The 17,554-nt window shown below is 33.3% G+C and overlaps 1 protein-coding gene across 6 annotated transcripts in view; it reads left to right on the top strand.

Moving 5' to 3' along the window:
* The first annotated feature begins 268 nt into the window (after positions 1-268).
* LOC122042375 (psbP domain-containing protein 5, chloroplastic-like) overlaps positions 269-17,554 on the top strand; it is a 37,157-nt gene continuing 19,871 nt past the window's right edge. For all 6 annotated transcript variants that reach the window (XR_006129208.1, XR_006129209.1, XR_006129210.1 and 3 more), the window contains exons 1-3: positions 269-425; positions 512-657; positions 3,754-3,874. Coding sequence is in view for 3 of the 6 variants with exons in the window: in XM_042602466.1 (XP_042458400.1) it covers positions 343-425; positions 512-657; positions 3,754-3,874 (350 nt within the window). In the remaining 3 variants the exon portion in view is untranslated. The remainder of the gene's footprint in view (positions 426-511; positions 658-3,753; positions 3,875-17,554) is intronic.

Raw genomic sequence — 17,554 nt, 5'->3', positions numbered from 1 at the left:
TTTAGTTTAACGAGCTGTTCAAGCTTGTTTATTTGATTAATCTTGTGTATATTAAACAAACATAAATAAGCTTTTATCAAATTGAACACTAAATTTATTCATGAACACTTATTCATTCCTACATCTAACTATAATAAAAAACAATCTTCATAAGTTATAAAATTTATTAAAATTGAACACACGCCTAAAAGGTCTTTTTCTTCATTTTTTATAATAGGTAGACGGCCTTTGACTGCCACCGAGTAAATCCGGAGTGAACTCACGCCTAAAAGTTTGCCTTTTTGTTAGTGGGGGTTGGTTACGATAACACGGATAGCATATCACTGCTGCTGTGGAGCGAGCATGGCAGCGGTGGCTCGTCTCTCGCCTCCTTTCGCCGTCACCAATTCTTTCTCGTCTCTTCTAGCAATTCGCGCTACCCTGCCGTGCGTTCCTGCTCTATCCTCTCCCTCTCCCTCTCCGTTTTGGTCACCACTTTGCTCATGCGGTTTTTGGCTCCTTGCTTCCACAGAAATCGAAGAAACCCCAATTGTTCGGCGCGTGGGACAAGCTGTCCAGCGGTTTGTCCTGATTCCTCTACCGTGGTTTCCACGAGCAGCTTCTGCAGGAGGGATCTGTTGCTCTCAGGTCTCTCGACTTTCATTCTTCCAGTCTCCGGTTAGATTCTTACTCTAACTTTGCTTTTTTTTTTTAGTCGTCTGCTTATAGAAACCATCTATGGTTTCTTATTGGGTTTGTAGTTGGAAAAATAAATCATGCAGCTTCGATTTTTTTCTCCACACTAATAATAAAAGGTCTGGTTAAGGGGAATGTTTCCGAGAATACGTATTTCCATCACAATTTTTTTTTTTCAATGTTTGAGACTATTCATGTCAGAGTTTGATAACCTACTTATGTTTAGATATTGTTTTGAAAATTTTGTTTTAATTGATCAGTTAATCGATATTGGGGTGGGCAGGCCCAGGGTCATGATTCAATCTCTTTCTGTCTCTACTTTACCCAGCTAGAGAAGTGGTGGAAACCATCACATAGAAGGGCATTGAAGTGACATTTTGATTTTTGATTGACAAAAGAGAAGGGAGAATAAAATGTATGGACATTCCTTTACACGGTTCAGTATAGGCAAAGAATCTCTAGGTCAAGGTAATATATAAATTATAAGGCGTACTAATGCAAATTGGGCTTGTTCCTTCACAAATAGGCAGCCTACTTTTGGTGCTATGGGATTGTCAAAAGAAATGGTTCTCTAAGTAGGTTCTTTGTCTCCATCGAAGGGGGTTAGGCTGGTCGATATCCTCTTCCATAGGTGGAGTTGGAAGGTACAACAATAGGTGCTAAAATTGGGTTGTTATGTGTAGGATCGAACTCGACGTTAGATGGGGTGAATAACATTACAAATTTTAGTGAGCAGATAGTAAATAAAAATAATTGAATCAACAGAGTAGTACAACGGAAATAAAGATTACTTAAGTTGATTCAATCAAGTAAAACAAGGCAATATAAGCATGCAAATAGTTGATTAACCAAATCAGAAGTATAGACACGTGTGGAAGCTATAAAATATGATTTTTATTTCTAATTTACCCTTTCTAAAAAGCCTTTGGAGATAGGAAAATCTTACAGAAAAAATCTAAAAAATTAAGCACAACAAATGAGGCAACACTAAAACAAATAAAGATATTACTCTAGGTATTGCTGATCAGAAATGAAGCACAATTCGCAACGTGTCGTAGCACATAAGGCGTGAGAGCACAGGAGAACGAGCACAAGAGAATGTGTGAATGAGTAATTGAGTTGATTCCTAAGCTCTGCCTCAAAGCTCCTTTTATAGCACTCCTCCGGTAGCTTGGAGCCTTCCTGGTTGCTTGTATTGCTGTTGACGTGGCTACAACATTTATCCGTTAGATAATGTTAACAAAGCTCTCTGGTTGACTGGACAAAGGTCAAATTTCATCTTGACCTGACTCGCTCCGGTTGCAGATAACGTCATCTCTCAGTCGCTTGGAAGCTGCTCTGGTTGCCTGAACCAATACGGTCATTTGGACCCTCCAAAATTCTTTCGTTGAGAGTTTCACCTGCCAGTTGCCCTAGACTCCCTTCGGTAGCCTGGAATCGTTGAACATGCTACCCGGGTTACACATAATGAGTAGGATACAAAATTTAAAGTTTCTCGCACTTACATTCGGTCTAGATCGAGGTGCCAAGCCACAGCTCCGAACTCCGAACTCCGAACTCCGAACTCCACTTGGACTTGTTTGCCAAGCTTGAGCTCCCACTTGGACTTAATTCACGTAACACCTAGCTTGGACTTTTGGATGCCAAGCCTTCACCATGTGGACTCGATTCACCTATTCTCTAGCTAAGAATTTGTCCGCTAAGCCTTCACCACTTGGACTTGATTCACCTAGCCTCCGACTAGAAATTTTTTTCTTAGTTTCCAACCAAGACTTAGCTCATGTCTGACTCCCAATTAGGACTTTAGATGCCTAGATTCGTTAGAACTTAGCCACTGCCTAGTTCATAACCAGGACTTCAACACTTGTCAAGTAACTTGCACACTTGACACAATTGGTTAGATTACAACTAACCTAACTTTAACCTAGGGGTGCAGACCAATCGAATCAAGCTGAATAATATGAAAATATTGATATTTGAGTTCAAGCTCAGAAAATATATATGATATTCGAAGCTCAAAAATGCAAGTAATTTTGGCTCGCACTCGTTCGAAATAAAATTTGAGCTCGAGTTTGATTCGAATTTTTCGAACCTTGGTTCGAGCATATTCGAACTATAATTTGAAATGACTTAAATTCGAATTCGATTCAAATTATTCGAACCATAATTTGAATATATTTAAGTTAGAATTGTGTAAAAATAATTAGAATTCGATTTGAGTTTGGCTCGTGCACAATCGAACAAAATATTATGGGTTCGAATTCGGCTCGAAAAAATTATCGAACATGTTCGAATTCGGCTTGAATTCAATAATTTCGAATACGAATCAAATATTTTTGGAGCCGGCTCGAAAAGTTCACGAACCGGCTCAATTCATTTGCACCGCTACTTTAACCTTAGTCATACATCAAAATTCTGGGTTAAATGTTGTGCACCCAACGCCAACATTATGGTCTCTAATTGATTGATGGTGAACATGAGTAGTAAATGAGCTAGCAGAGTCATGGTAGGCACATGCATTTATGACCACTATTGGAGATAAGGATTGGAGATTTGTCTCATACACCATGCATAGGCAGAAGCGAGGGGTAGGAGAGAGAAGAATTGAGAATGTTGATTTATAGAGCTCACCATGTGCAGGTGGAGAAAGTGATTAGAGAGAAAATTTGATCCTAATTCCACGTAATAGTAATAATAATAATAATAATAATAATACTATAATAGGTAAAAATTATTTTGGGTTAATTACCTAGATAATTCTCTCTATTTATTACTCATGCTACATTTTAGTCATAATGTATATATCTACAATTAGGTTCCTACTCGACAATGTTGCCCTCTCAACGATATGAGATTAATGGATAATTCTACACACATCACAAATATTCTATTAGTGAAAATGAGTTTTACTAGTCTATTTTCTCTGCTAGTTACTCATGCAATTTAGTCTAATTAAAAATTCAAGTATGAATGCTACATCCACTTTTTGTACAAGTTTAATGATATATGCATTTTCTTGCTGAAACCTGAGCTATCGTTCATGTCTTTTTAACCCTTTTTTTATACCTCTTTCTATAGATGTGCATGCCATGGTTGAATTAGATGATGATGTGAAGATGGAAGTACTCACTGATGACATTAATGCATATTCCTTCTTGTATCCTATCAAATTGCAAGCTAAAAATTTTGCCTTCAAATGGTGAGTACTTGGGTTGTAGCTTTTGTGCATTATTTTGCAAACTTCTGATGCATCACATTTTAGTTTGTTTTATGCTTGTTTCTGTGATACTATCTTAGTAATGTATAACTAAGGTTCTTAGTTCCATTTAAGCATGTTATTTGCTCGGTGATGGTTTAGATTCTTTGATTGGTTTCATTTAACCATATTATGAGTTATTATCTACATGGTGATTGCTATCAAGTATTTGTTTTGTATTATATTGTTCTTACTTGATATAAGTCAGAATTCACAAACCATTATAAACCTTTAGTTTTTGGTCTTTATCTGCCAACTACTTAAATTTATTAACATTTTTCTCTATCAATATATTTTAACGTTTTTGGCCTTTAACTGCCAACTTCTTAAATTTCTTAATACCTTTCCCTATAAATATTAACAATTGCTCTTTCTTATTCAAGCAACTTTGCCTTGTCATTTTTCTTCTTTTCGTTGACTCCATGTATTTCAGGATCACTTTCTTAGCTTCAGTTGTACCTTTTGACAAACCAAAATATTACCTAGAATATGAGCAAGCTGTTGCTTAAATTTGTAGATTTCCTCCCTTGTCTGCCTATAAAATTTGCACTTACCAATATTCAAGTTGTTCTTGTTAGAGTGTCAAGGTTGTTTTCCATATTTTAATCTTCGAAACAGTAACAAGACAACAAAATATACAATCAAATAATTATTGATTTAAAACTGAAAGTAAATCAAGATAAGAGGAAAACCTAACCAAATGTTTTGCTGGTTACTATCGTAGAGTGTGACCTAACTACTGATATGGATGGAGGGATGTTGTGGATACCGGAGGGAGAAGGATCAATGTTGTTACTGAGGGAGAGGGATCAGCAACACTTGTGGAGGGTGGAGCAGTTGTGGTACATGACAATGGATCAATGCATGGAGGAAGATTGCATAAGGAGTTGTGGTAGTTGATGGACAGTTCTAGGAGAAGGCACTAAGTGTTTCCGACATGTGTTCGGAGGTGTTGAGTGTTAGGGAGAAGTTTCATGGAGAGTCAGAAGGTTGGTTTTGATGTGGGAGAAGAGAAAAAATTAGGGTTATTAAGTGAATGCCCCTTTTTCATCCACTGAAATACAACTAAAGCAGTCCCTTAGGCAAGTCGCCAAGGGCGTCTAGATGGGTTGCTTTCCAGGAAACCACCTCCACAATAGACAAAGAGGAGGTCTACCACAGCTACCTAGGGCACTTTTTGAAACTATACTAATACATTATATTTATTACATGTAACTTAATTTCATTTTATTCTTCATGTAATGGATATTCTAAATAAATTATGTTAATTTTTTTTTATGGTTGACACTATTTTAACTCTTTAATCAAAGGATAGTTCTCCAAAGATAATTAACATGGGGACTTTTGAATTGTTGGAGAGACTAGAGGGGGAGGAATGAATATCTTCATTTGCATTTGATTTTAAGTTTGTGTCTACAATTCAAGTTAACATAGTGAAAAATACAAAATAATAACTCAAAACACAAACACATTATTTTTTTTTATTCAAAAACATGTCATTTACGTGGTTCAGTAGCTTCCAATTTCTACTTCATGGTAATCAATGGATTACCCTTGGAATCCCTCGGTCTTTTCGCTTTCTTGGATACCTTTGGAGAAACGTCTTACAAGAAGGATAAAAAAGATAGCAAAAATACAATCCAAAGAAGCTATTTTGCTTGCTTTCTTTAGTTAAATTATTTAGAGAACGTTCAGGAATGTAGTAACACTCCTAAATATAAATATTTTATTTGTTGGCAAATCAGTTTGAGTTGACTACCTAGTCAACTCAAGTATTAGTCAACATCAATTGATTTCTCTCATTTAGTCAATTGCTTTCTAAATTCTCCAATAATTTAATTTCAAAAATTCAAAAATAATTTTATACTATTCGAAAAATTAGGAAATTTTGAATAAATATTATTCATAAATTATTATGGAAAAATATTTTTTCTATAAAAATGCATCTTTTATTTTAAGAAATGATGAAAACTATTGAAACTTTCAATGTTTCACTCTAAGCTTTGTATTAGTGTCATTTCTGATGACTTCTATCAACAAATAGGTAGATAGTAACACCAAAGTTTTTAAAAGCTATTTGAAAATAATTTTCAATCATGATCCTTAGGCTATATGCACATGAAGTATATATAAACCTTTTTCATGATTTGCCAATACATGATTCTTATTTATCGATGGTATATAGTTAATTTAGATACACCACGTCAAACATCTTTAACTTAGATTATCATCTAATATCTCACTTGTTTTATGTGTGTAAATACACAAACAAGTCAACTCTAGGTTATGAGATGGTTCTAAGGTTCAACCATGCAAAATTTGTCATTCCACTTGTTGCTTGTTGACAGTCAAAATTAGTCGTTCCACTTGCTGACTGACATGACACTTGATTTAATATGGGAGTCAACCAAAATTAAGAGATTAGAAATAGGGAAGAAGCTAGGAAGAGGAAAATTACCAGACAATGGACGCGCTAGTGACGAGTAGGTGTTGTGTGAGGGGTGGCGACCTGTGGAGGTGGGTGGATTACAGGAGGTGTGCAGGCATGATAGAAGAAAGTGGCACCGAGCAATGATCGCTGGTGGCGGCAACAAGTGGGTTGCGAGAGAGAAGATGAGGGCTCGAGAGAAAAAAGTATGGATAGATAAAATGGAAAGGAATGTGAATTATATAATAATTTTTCATATTTAAAAATACTACTAAATTAGTACTAATGAATCAAATAATCGTATGTATAAATTTGGTTTGTTTTAAACCGATCAAAATAAATTAAAATTGTGTCCGGTTTGAGCCTACTACATCCTAATCTTTATATCTGTTTGATGGGCTCCATCTAGCCCTAATTTCACGTTTCAGCTCTCAAAACTGAAAATAATAATTAAATTTAGCTTAATTAGTATTTAAAAATTATTTTAAAAATAAAAGAATAAATAATGTAAATTTGATATTTAACATGGACAAATATTCTTTTGTATTCATGTTAAGCAGAGTAGGTAAACAAACAATGAGAAAATTAGGATTTAACTATATAATATTTACTCATTTTAACTTTTCTCTGCTTTGGTTGAAACATAAAAAAAAAAAATTAGAGTTTCATATTATATTTTAATTAAATAAATAATTTATTAAATTAAATTTAAAATAATTTAATTATTTCTTTAATTTATTTTATTGAAATATCTTTTAAGATATATCATAAGTACATTATGTTGCATTGAATAGGTTAATTATGTTTAAAGAAAAAAAAATCTATAAAGTTCAATTTGGAAGTATATATTTTTTAAAAATTAAAATTAAATTGTACTAAATAAATATTGAATTTAAAATTTTCAAATTCGATTGTGTGCAAGGTAAAACTTGGTACAATAGCTCATTTTCCGGAATCTCGCATTGGTGGGAGTTTTGTGCATCTATCTTTCCTTTTTTTTTGGTTTGCGTCAAATATGAGTCGTATTTTATATTTTATATTTTTTAAAATTATATAAAAATCAAATAAATTTAATTAAAAAATTTTAAAAACCTAATTTATAGCCTAAAATATAATATTTTACATTCTAAAATTTAAAAAAATCTTAGATATCTGTATTTTTCTTTTATTTTAATAATTACACTTAGAAACACAAAATGTTCTCAAATTTTTCATTGCATCTATTTATGTTTTATCAAACAAAATACAAGATATTTATTATTTAATTTCTTACAAATGCTCTGAATAAATTTTAAACACAATTACGTAAACCCATAAAAATATACATTAATATCAAATAAAATTATAGCTTTAACATTGAAAATTTTTTGGACCTTCAAATTTGAAATTGCTTTAATATTATAGAATTCAAAAAGTAAATTATGCCTTAATTCATAAAAATGTCGGTCTCATTTCCTCATTGTTTGTTCAAGTGATTTACTTGCAAAATTTAAATAGATCATAATGTAAAGTGAAAAATTATATAATTTATAAATGACTAAAGTTAAAAAAATTTAAATTTAATTACTTGCAAGCATTTTTAACTTTAAAGACTTAGGTGATCAAATTAATTAATAAATATAAAAAACAAACATGCATTAGCTATATAATTAATTATTAAATAAATAAATAACTAATGCCGATAAAATGTTAATTAAAAGATACAACTTACACGAAGTAAAATTAATCATATTAATAGAAATTCAATCAAAGAAGTATCAAAACTGTACTAACACAACATGAGACTGGAATTGTATAATTCTGGTTAGAGATCTAAACGTCAACTTGGTTTGAAATTATAAACCTTGCTAATTGTATGAACTAATTGATAAATCTAACTTGTAAATTAATTAAGGCATGAATAAAACCATACAAGTCATCACATAGAATAAGTGTAGATGTATATCAGTTACAAAGATATAGCCAAATTGACATAATTAAGCATGCCTTTCCCTGTCATGTATCAACTACCTAACAATGTGCTAAAATCATAAGATATAGCTTTATCAAATTTGGCACACATAGGATTTCTAGAGTATGTATCCAACTCAACCTAGAAATTATTTTTCATGCATTCTAGCCATAAATCTCTAGCTGTCCATCTTAATGAACCATCTTATTGTGCCAATTTTTTAGGATAAGCTTCTTATCCTTAAACACATTGGTACACCCTAAAACCTTTCTAGTAACCCATGCATCCCTTATTTGTGATCCAAAGATCATAGGTCTCAATTTGGCTCCTAGGGCACTCACTAGAAATACCATCTCTATCAACCCTTCTAGGTCCAAATATCTTCTTGACATTGCTCGCCCGATTGTTCCCTCGTACCATAATCATATGCCACCCTAGCATCTAATGGTTCTTCAATCCTATGTGATGATGATTCATATCCCAAATCTGATCAATTATAGTTAGATCTTTACCTTCCTAGTACTATGTCAAGACCCTTAGACTCATTAGTGAATTTCTCTAGAATCTTCTCTAAGTCATCAAACTTTGTCCTCAAGACTAGGCATGGTTTTTCAATTCTAGTTTTCTAATTCTAGAATTGTTATGGCTCCTTGGACATTCTTCCTTGGCATATGCTTACTCTTTTTGTGTTACTTGTATTCCATCTCTACCTTTTGATTCCTAGTTAAAGTTTTCTTATCATGACATATTCTCCTAGAGTTATTATGAACTTCAATCCTAGTCCTTGCTAAATCTTGAATTTAAATTCAATTTAGGGATACCTTCTTTATGTTTGGAGCTCCCCTTCATTTGAGACTCTAATTTTCTTCCATTCTTTCTTTGACTTGTTTTCCTTCACTACATCCCTTCTTGGGAACTTAGGGGGTGCTTGGTTCACATAAGGGAATGTGAATGAGAATGGGATTGATAGAAGTGGGGAATGGGAATGGGGGGTTTCCCATTCCCCCTCCTTTTGCTAGGGAATGGTTCATTCCCATGTTTGGGGTAATGAATCCGTGGGACCCACCACTAATCCTCCCAGCCAAACATCCACTTTCAATCCCTTTCTCATTCCCCACTCTCATTCCCTCCAACCAAGCACCCCCTTAGTGTTGTAGTGACCTTTCTCTTGACAATTGAAGCATCCTATATGGTCTTTATTTTTTTCCTATCACTTGGATTAGTAGAATTATGAAACAATTCACCAAGTTTAGGAATTACCTTCTACTTTACTTCTTTCTTGGCTAATGAACACTTGTTCTTGTAGTGCCCCATTTGGTTGCATCTAAAGTATATAATGTGCTCCTTGGTCTCCACTTAAATTAAGGTACTTGGAGGTTTCTCCAAGTTCTCTTTTTCAACTTGCTTGGACTTATCTTTAGTTCTTGAAGACGTGGATAGCTCCCCACTTGACCCATCCAATAAAGAGGTCTAGTGTCCTCATTAGCTTCCTAATGCTTGGACTTTAAATTTCTTCTTCTTTAATTTGTGAAGGTTTGGATTTTTCTTTAAATCTCTCCACTTCCTCTTTACTCTCAAATGAGGAAATTGATATTTCCTACCATTTTGGAGGTTGAGCTCCTCTCATCCTCCGACTCTCGTTCTTAAGTAAATAATCTCTTTCCTTGGGTTCTTCCACTTGTTCCTACGAAGAATTTTCATGGAGTTTGATCACCTTATTGTATAATTCTCGTGCATCCTTGTACTTATTTGACTCAATATTTTTAGGCAAAACATTAATCAACACTTTGATTTCCTTGTTATTTGCCTTAAACTTTTGAACTTGCTCCTTGGTCCATTTATTCCTCTTGAGAGGGCTTCCCTTCTTGTCCTTTGGAGATTAAAAACCTTGGTTACGGCAAACCAACTTTTAATGTTTATTTGAAATAAGATCTCCTTTCTTAACTTCCATTTGGGAAACCTTCTATTCTAAAGGGTGTTCGAGCTCATCTTTGAAATCCATCTTGAATCTGGCGTCTCTAGCTTTGGCTCTATTAGTGGTTAGTCCAACTAGAACCGCTTGTTGGATCATTGGAGAGGCTAGAGTGTAGGGGGTGGGGTTGAATAGGTTGCTTTTTATTTCTACAATTTGTAAGTTAGCACAATGAAAAATATAAAACAATTACTCAAAGCATAAACACATATGAAAACAATATAAACATGTGGCTTTTACGTGACAATTGACTCTAACTTCTACTCCATGACTTATGATTTGTTGGTGAATCACTCTTGGAAACCCTCTATCTTTGTGGAGAAACTTCTTAGAACTCTTGTTGCTTACAACAAATACAAGAAGGATACAAACAACAATAACAATTAAGTCTTATCCCACTAGATGGGTAAGCTATATGGATCCTTCTATGTCATTGAGCTCTATCCTTTACTATATCATCATTTATATTTAAATAAATTTTATCTTATTTTATTATTGAGCCGACCCTACCTAGTGGGAAAAGGCTTGGTTGTTGTTGTTGTTGTTGTTTGATTTTTTGTCTTTCTCTTCCTCGTTTGATGTCTACATTTGTCATAATTTCACATTGCCTAATTGGAGCTTCTATTGATCATCTGCATGTCTGTGCCATCTTAAATACGTCTCTCATAGTTTTCCTTCAATAGGTGCAACCTCGACTTTCTCTCTAACATTTTCATTTCTTATCTTGTCTATCTGTCAGCACACACACCTTAACATCCTCATATTTACAACTCTTATCTTTTACCCATGTTCTTGAGTTATAGCTCAACATTCAGCTCCATATAGAGAGAGATTATTTTGCATTCCATTTAAAGTTTGTTCTATAAAGTTTGAATTTTACGATAAAAATTTAAATTTCTATACTCATTTGATCTACTTAAATTACCTAAGTTAAGGTGTTCACCTAAACCTTATTTAAATTGATGAAAATACCTCTTCAATCTTCCTTTTATTTCCTCATCATTCAATAGTACCCTATTGTATTCATCTTTATAAGATATTCATTTTTAATACATCTTATTTGAATAAGATCTCATGTCTTATCTCTCATTTTAACTATTTTGTAAATATCTTTTTTACCTTCTTTTGTATCCAATTTTCGATATAAGCTTTTATAGGTTTCATTTTTTTACTTCATTCACTACTTTATTGGCTACTGTATATTTGTTAAAAGTTTTCCTCGTTCTTATAAGCCTATAATAACTTAGCCATTCATTTTTCCTTTCTTTCTTTTGTATTTTCTCATTACACCATCAAGATTCTTTATTGGGTAGTGAATGACCCGTTGATTTATTGAGTACACTCTTGGCTATTATTTTCAATTTTAACATATATTTGAGTTGTCATGTATTTCTTCTAATACTTGTTCTCCTACTCTCTAATATGTTTTGTTTTCTGTCCTTTAACTTCCACTATTTAATTTTAGAAGTCGTGCACATGTCTTCTATCGATACTATGCTTGAGGCGCATATTGAACCCTACTAACCTTTGTTGGGTGGTTAAGTTTTCTCTAAGGATGATCTTAAAATCTTTATAAATCTTTCTGTTCTTCTTCCTAACCATAAGAAAGTCAATTTATGACTTATTATTCCCACTTTTGAATGTAACCAAGCATTTTTTTTTATTTTCTTGAAAACGTATTTACTAGTATAAGGTCATATGCTATTGCAAAATCCAAATATAGTTTTCGTACTTTTCTTATTCCAAATCTATAACCCCACATATCCTATCATACTACTAATTTTTCACTCTGATATGCCTATTTAGATCTTCTCCAATTAAAATCATTTTGTTTGGCAGAATGTTTCATAATGTCTCATCTAAGTTGTTCCAAAATCTAGATTTGGTGTTTTCATTTAATCTTGCTTAAGGTGCATATATACTAATTACATTAATAGTTTCTTTCGCCACCACTATCTTGGGAGCTATAATTGTATCCTCTTTCTAACTACTTCTATTATTTTATCCTTTAGTGAACTATTTACAACAATATCTACTCCATTTCTTATTTTACTTCTTTACTATAACTTAAAACTCGAATTCCCTATCATCTTTGCCTTCTCTTTTATCAATTTTGTCTCTTGTACATATAAAATATTAATTATTCTATTAATCATCATATCTACTACCTCCATGGCTTTACCCGTGAACATTCCTAGATTTCATGTTTTAAATCTTAGATGATTAGTTTTCCTATAATATTTATTCTTAGTCAACCTATGGTGTGACATGAAGCAGTCCTTGTCAATACGTTGTAGCTTGTAACGTGAATTCTTGCATATTAACACTACACCCGAGTTATCATGGAGATGTAGCAGTCCTTGTCTAGAGGTTACTTGCAACGCGTTCCTTCCGGGGAATAACCTAATATTAACACAATAATTTGATGAATCTATTCATTGAATATTTGTCAGAAAGTCCACATTGGCCGACAACCTAACGCGTAATCCTCACTCTTTTTTATCCGAGGTTCAAGAAGGATACAAAGATAAAAATAACATACAACACAAAGAAGAAATCACAACAATTAAGCTTTTGCTCTTTTGTTGGTTTCTTTTAACCCAAGTCTTTCTCCTTTTGTAGCCTACATGTTGTTTTCTATAATTTGTCGATCAGTTGATTGAAACCACATATTAGTTGATTGACGTCTTGTAGTTAACTCTTACCATGCAACTTTTTGATTAGTGTCTTTTTCTTGCTTTCTACCTCTACCATTAGTCTAGTACCTAGTCAACTGACTCTTGAATAAAAAACATTATGTTCTATGGAAAACTAGCCTGAGTTGTCTAGCTAATCGATTCAACTATCAATCATTTGAATTTCTGTACCAATCAACTAATGCTCATATCCAACCACTCTAAGGCTGAATCATCATCGTGCCAAGACACTCTATGTCTCTAACATTTCCTTGTCTACCTAATATAAGTTGACTTTGACTTACAAGTATTTCCAATGCTTATATATAGGGGTATCAATTCGGGTGGACCAGGTCGAAGCAAGAATATTATAAAAAAATTCCAACCCAAACCCGAACTCATCAGGGAAATCCTAAACCCGAATCTGAAACCGAACCTAGATAACCCCACCAAACCTAATAACCCCGCTAGACCCGATTTTTTTTTTGTTATTTCCCTATAATTTTTCACGTTTATCTCAATATTTCATCATTGTTATACTAACATTTTGCTATTTATGTAGATGAAACATCTTAATTTTCAAAATAAAATTTGATTTAACCCTAAAAGACTCCTAAATCTTAAATTCAGGTCAACCTGAATCCAACCTGAACCTAAACCAATCCAAAACCCCCCAACTAGAATCAACCCGAACTCAAAAACCCAACCCTAACCCCGATATTTTTCGGGTCGACTCATGTTTGGTCAGCAGGTCGGGTCCATTTTTGATACCCGTACTCATATACCACTTATCCCAGGGTTTATCCATTGCTTAATATTTGGATGACCTTGACCTTTCAGAACTTCCACTTATCCGGTCTCAAGTTAACCTTTACAAGCAAAACTTTCACTTGCCTAGAGGCAAAGGACTTCATCAGTTGCCAAACATCCTAGCAATCTTGACCTTGACAGACTTTCTTCACGGTCAATTATTCGGTTCACCTTATCTCGACTTGTATGTTTGCCGAGCATCTAGGCCTCTTTAATGTGCTTAGACTTCCAATGCCAACTTCCTTCTTTGTTGCCAACTATTGTTGGACTTTTCTATTGCCAACTACTATTGAACTTCTCCATTGCCAACTATTGTTGAATTTCTGGATTGCTAACTAGTGTTAGACTTTCATCTTGTCAACTCTTTGATGGCCTTCTCCTATGCCAACTCTTTGATGGCCTTCTCCAATGCCAACACGTGTTGGTCTTCCAATGCCAACGCCTATTGGTCTTCTCTAATGCCAACACTTGTTGGACTCAATACTGCCAAATGTTTGATTCACCTCGATCCATTTAGACTTCGTCCAATGTCAAGTATAGTCATGACTTACTCGACATATTTAATGTCACCTCAATGATATTGCCCACAATATGATTTGCACCAAATTTATTGTTCAAACATTAAAGCACAAAACTTCACCTATTAGGATTAGACTTGGGTTGGGGCTGATTACACCAACACTTGTGTCCATTGGGATGTCTTTTGCATCTACAATATCCCCTACAAAAGGAGTTACATTTGTAAAACGAAGTTCCTCAACTTTTTCCCTTTTCTCAAAGAGAAAGGAAAGAAGGATAATTTTCTCTATGACAATCAATTTCAATAATGGTGATTATAGTTGTTTCATGGCATATTCCTAGAAGTGTGCCCAAAGGTAATGGATAAATCATCAGATCATGGCCATGGACATTGTAAAACATATTTTTATTTTTATATTTAGTGTAATCCAAATAAGTTTTCATAAATGGATAGGATTGATTCTGTGGACAATTTAGTCACCTGCTTATATAACTTGAATTCTAATGGAGATGTTGTTCTACTATGCAAGTGAGCCTTGTGGTCAAGGAGCTAAGTCTTAGTTAAGAATCTCCATAGTAATCAATAATAGGAGGGTAAACCCCATTTACATTAAAACCGATGGATGGAATGGTTAAGTGTGCAGCCATCAAGTGTCAGTTAGCATGACATAGTCGAAATATATCGTTCTAGTTTCCAACTAATGTTGATGCTATGCTGGCATAGATAAATGATTGTGCCACCCATGCTAATCATAGGTTTGGTGATAGAGACTAAGATAGGGTGTCTTGGTTGATATCATCCAGAATCAGTCCAGAAAGGAAGAATGTCTTTCTAGGATGTATCCTTCAATTCGGTTTGTTGGTCATTGGGAGGAGATGAAACACTATAAGAACATAAGAAAGGAAAAATGGAGAAGCATTAATCTGAGCATTAACAGCAACGTAGAGAAGTGACATTGAGAAATTGACTTAAATCCACATACTGTACTTGTTCCTTTTCTAGTTCCAGCTGTGCAGATCAAATCTAAGTCTAGTGGTTAACTATGATATATTTTTTGAGCATGTGGAGAAACAAATTTATTTTAGTATTGACAAGTCATAATCGAGGATGCTAGTTATAGGCTGTAGCTTGTTGCTTTAGAATTTTAATTCAATTGAGTTTTAATTGCCATTAGCTTATATTTGGATGTGAACAAGATAAATCGAAGAGGCTTAGAGATTACAACTCTCAAGATGATCTCAACACATGTTGAAGTGTGCTGAGTATCAACACAATAGGGTACTGAAAGCATAGCATTCCAACTAGAGGCCAAAACTTTGTTATTTAATTGAATGATAATTTAAACCTTGTTTGAAACTTTAGTAAAATTTAAAAAAAAGAAGAGGCCATTAAGAGTATAGGAGTCATTAGCAACAGGTTGAAGTTGGCTGTGTATTTAGAAGAGGGGAAAAGGCAGTCTAGGTTTAGTCAAATCTTGGGGTTGTAAGTGATTGAATGATGGATAATAATTGATTTTGAAATGCTTTGCTTTGGGTATGGATCAGTGATGGTACTCCAGTTGACTGTTGATAGAAGGAAGAGTGCATGATTACAACAAAGGTGGTTCAATGCAATGTGGAAAGATATAAGCTCTCTAACCTTAGACCTACTTAGTTTTGTTTGTTGGTCCCAATAGATTTCTTCTTAGAGAACAATTGAATCCAATTTGTTTCAAGGTTTTGTGTGGTTTGGGAAAAGGTGGTGAGATTTGTGAAGCATAGTTTTAAGGATGAGTTGATCTTGGTTCGGATTGGTTCATTTGGATTGAAATCAGCAAAGATCAATCTGATTCTGTCCAAGCAACCTGAATGGCATATGGGATTCATCAAAGTCATCGGAGAGGGTCTATTCCCTCTTAAATTGAATTAACAGTAGAAAAAAAATTGACTCAATCTGCAAAGATTTGGCAAGGAGAGGAAGAACATTGTTGCTAGGCATTGTATAGTGGAAGATTATTGAAGTGTTTGTAAATGCACAACACCAGAGATGGAGGATCAGTGATTAGGGTGAAAACAAGATTGAGTACAGGAGGTGGAAGTTAATAATGCCAATATGTATTAATATTGATCTTTAAGATGTTGATATTTTAGTTAATACTAATTGTGTTCATATTTGCTCTTATTTAATAGTACTACTAATTGGTAACTAGAATTATTTACTAATTATAAATCAAATAGTATTAAAAATATCAGTATATTTAAAAATAAATAATAATAAAATATTGTTTGATATCTATTTATAATAAAATAAATATAATGAGTGTGTTTTTTAATCAAATATAAAATATTGACAAATATATATTATCCATTGATAATAATATGATAATATATGTTAGTTATCAATTGATATTACTATTCTATTTAGCATCATTGCAACAATATTATGGTTAATAAATTATACAATATTGTAATTCTCATATGTAAGAAATGTAATAGTATTTGTTCATAATATTTTAGCAGAATATTCATCTATAGATGTAATTGATGATTTTAAAATGAAAAAACATGATTCAATTTTTGTTTATAAAATACCATTGTTAAATACTGAATAGCAATATATTATCAATATTTTTCTCATTTATTAAACACATTGATTGAACTCTCTTTTTTAATTTTAATGTTTTACTTATTTGATTGAATGGATACTGAGATTTTTTGACCCAAGCAGCCTTGATACTAATGCCCATTCATATTCCCTTGAAGTACATTGTGAAGTCAATGATTTTCAAATTTAACGAAAGGATGAGAGGGTTGCATATTCAACAATTGACAATTATGCGATTACAGTCTCAGGCATTTGAGAGCAGAGACATAGAATATTGTAGGTTGAAATGTATTTGGTTTAGTATAATCATGTCCCAGCTGTGCATCTATCAGACTAGTACATCTTAAGAGTGGGTTGTCTCAATTGATGGTGGAGATGATAAAGGACAAAACTTGATCAAGTTTAAATATCAGGATTGGTTTTTTTTTTTTAATGGAAATGGTTATCTTGTGAATTGATTATCATGTTGCTCAGTTTAAGACTATTGAATTGGTTATCAAAAAAGGAAGGCTATTGTTCTTGGTTAACTTTGATTATGATTTTGATGTTTCCATTGTATATCTATATGCGTTAGCATGCTTGTCCTTTAGTTGTTCAAAACATCTTAACAAAACAAGAAATGAAATTTGATGCCTCCGTTATCTTTATCTGTAACTTATATAACAAATATTCTTTTCAGTTGCT

The sequence above is a fragment of the Zingiber officinale genome, chromosome 2A (genome assembly GCF_018446385.1).
Source record: "Zingiber officinale cultivar Zhangliang chromosome 2A, Zo_v1.1, whole genome shotgun sequence".
Lineage (NCBI taxonomy): Eukaryota > Viridiplantae > Streptophyta > Magnoliopsida > Zingiberales > Zingiberaceae > Zingiber > Zingiber officinale.
This window is presented reverse-complemented; position numbering and strand designations above follow the sequence as displayed.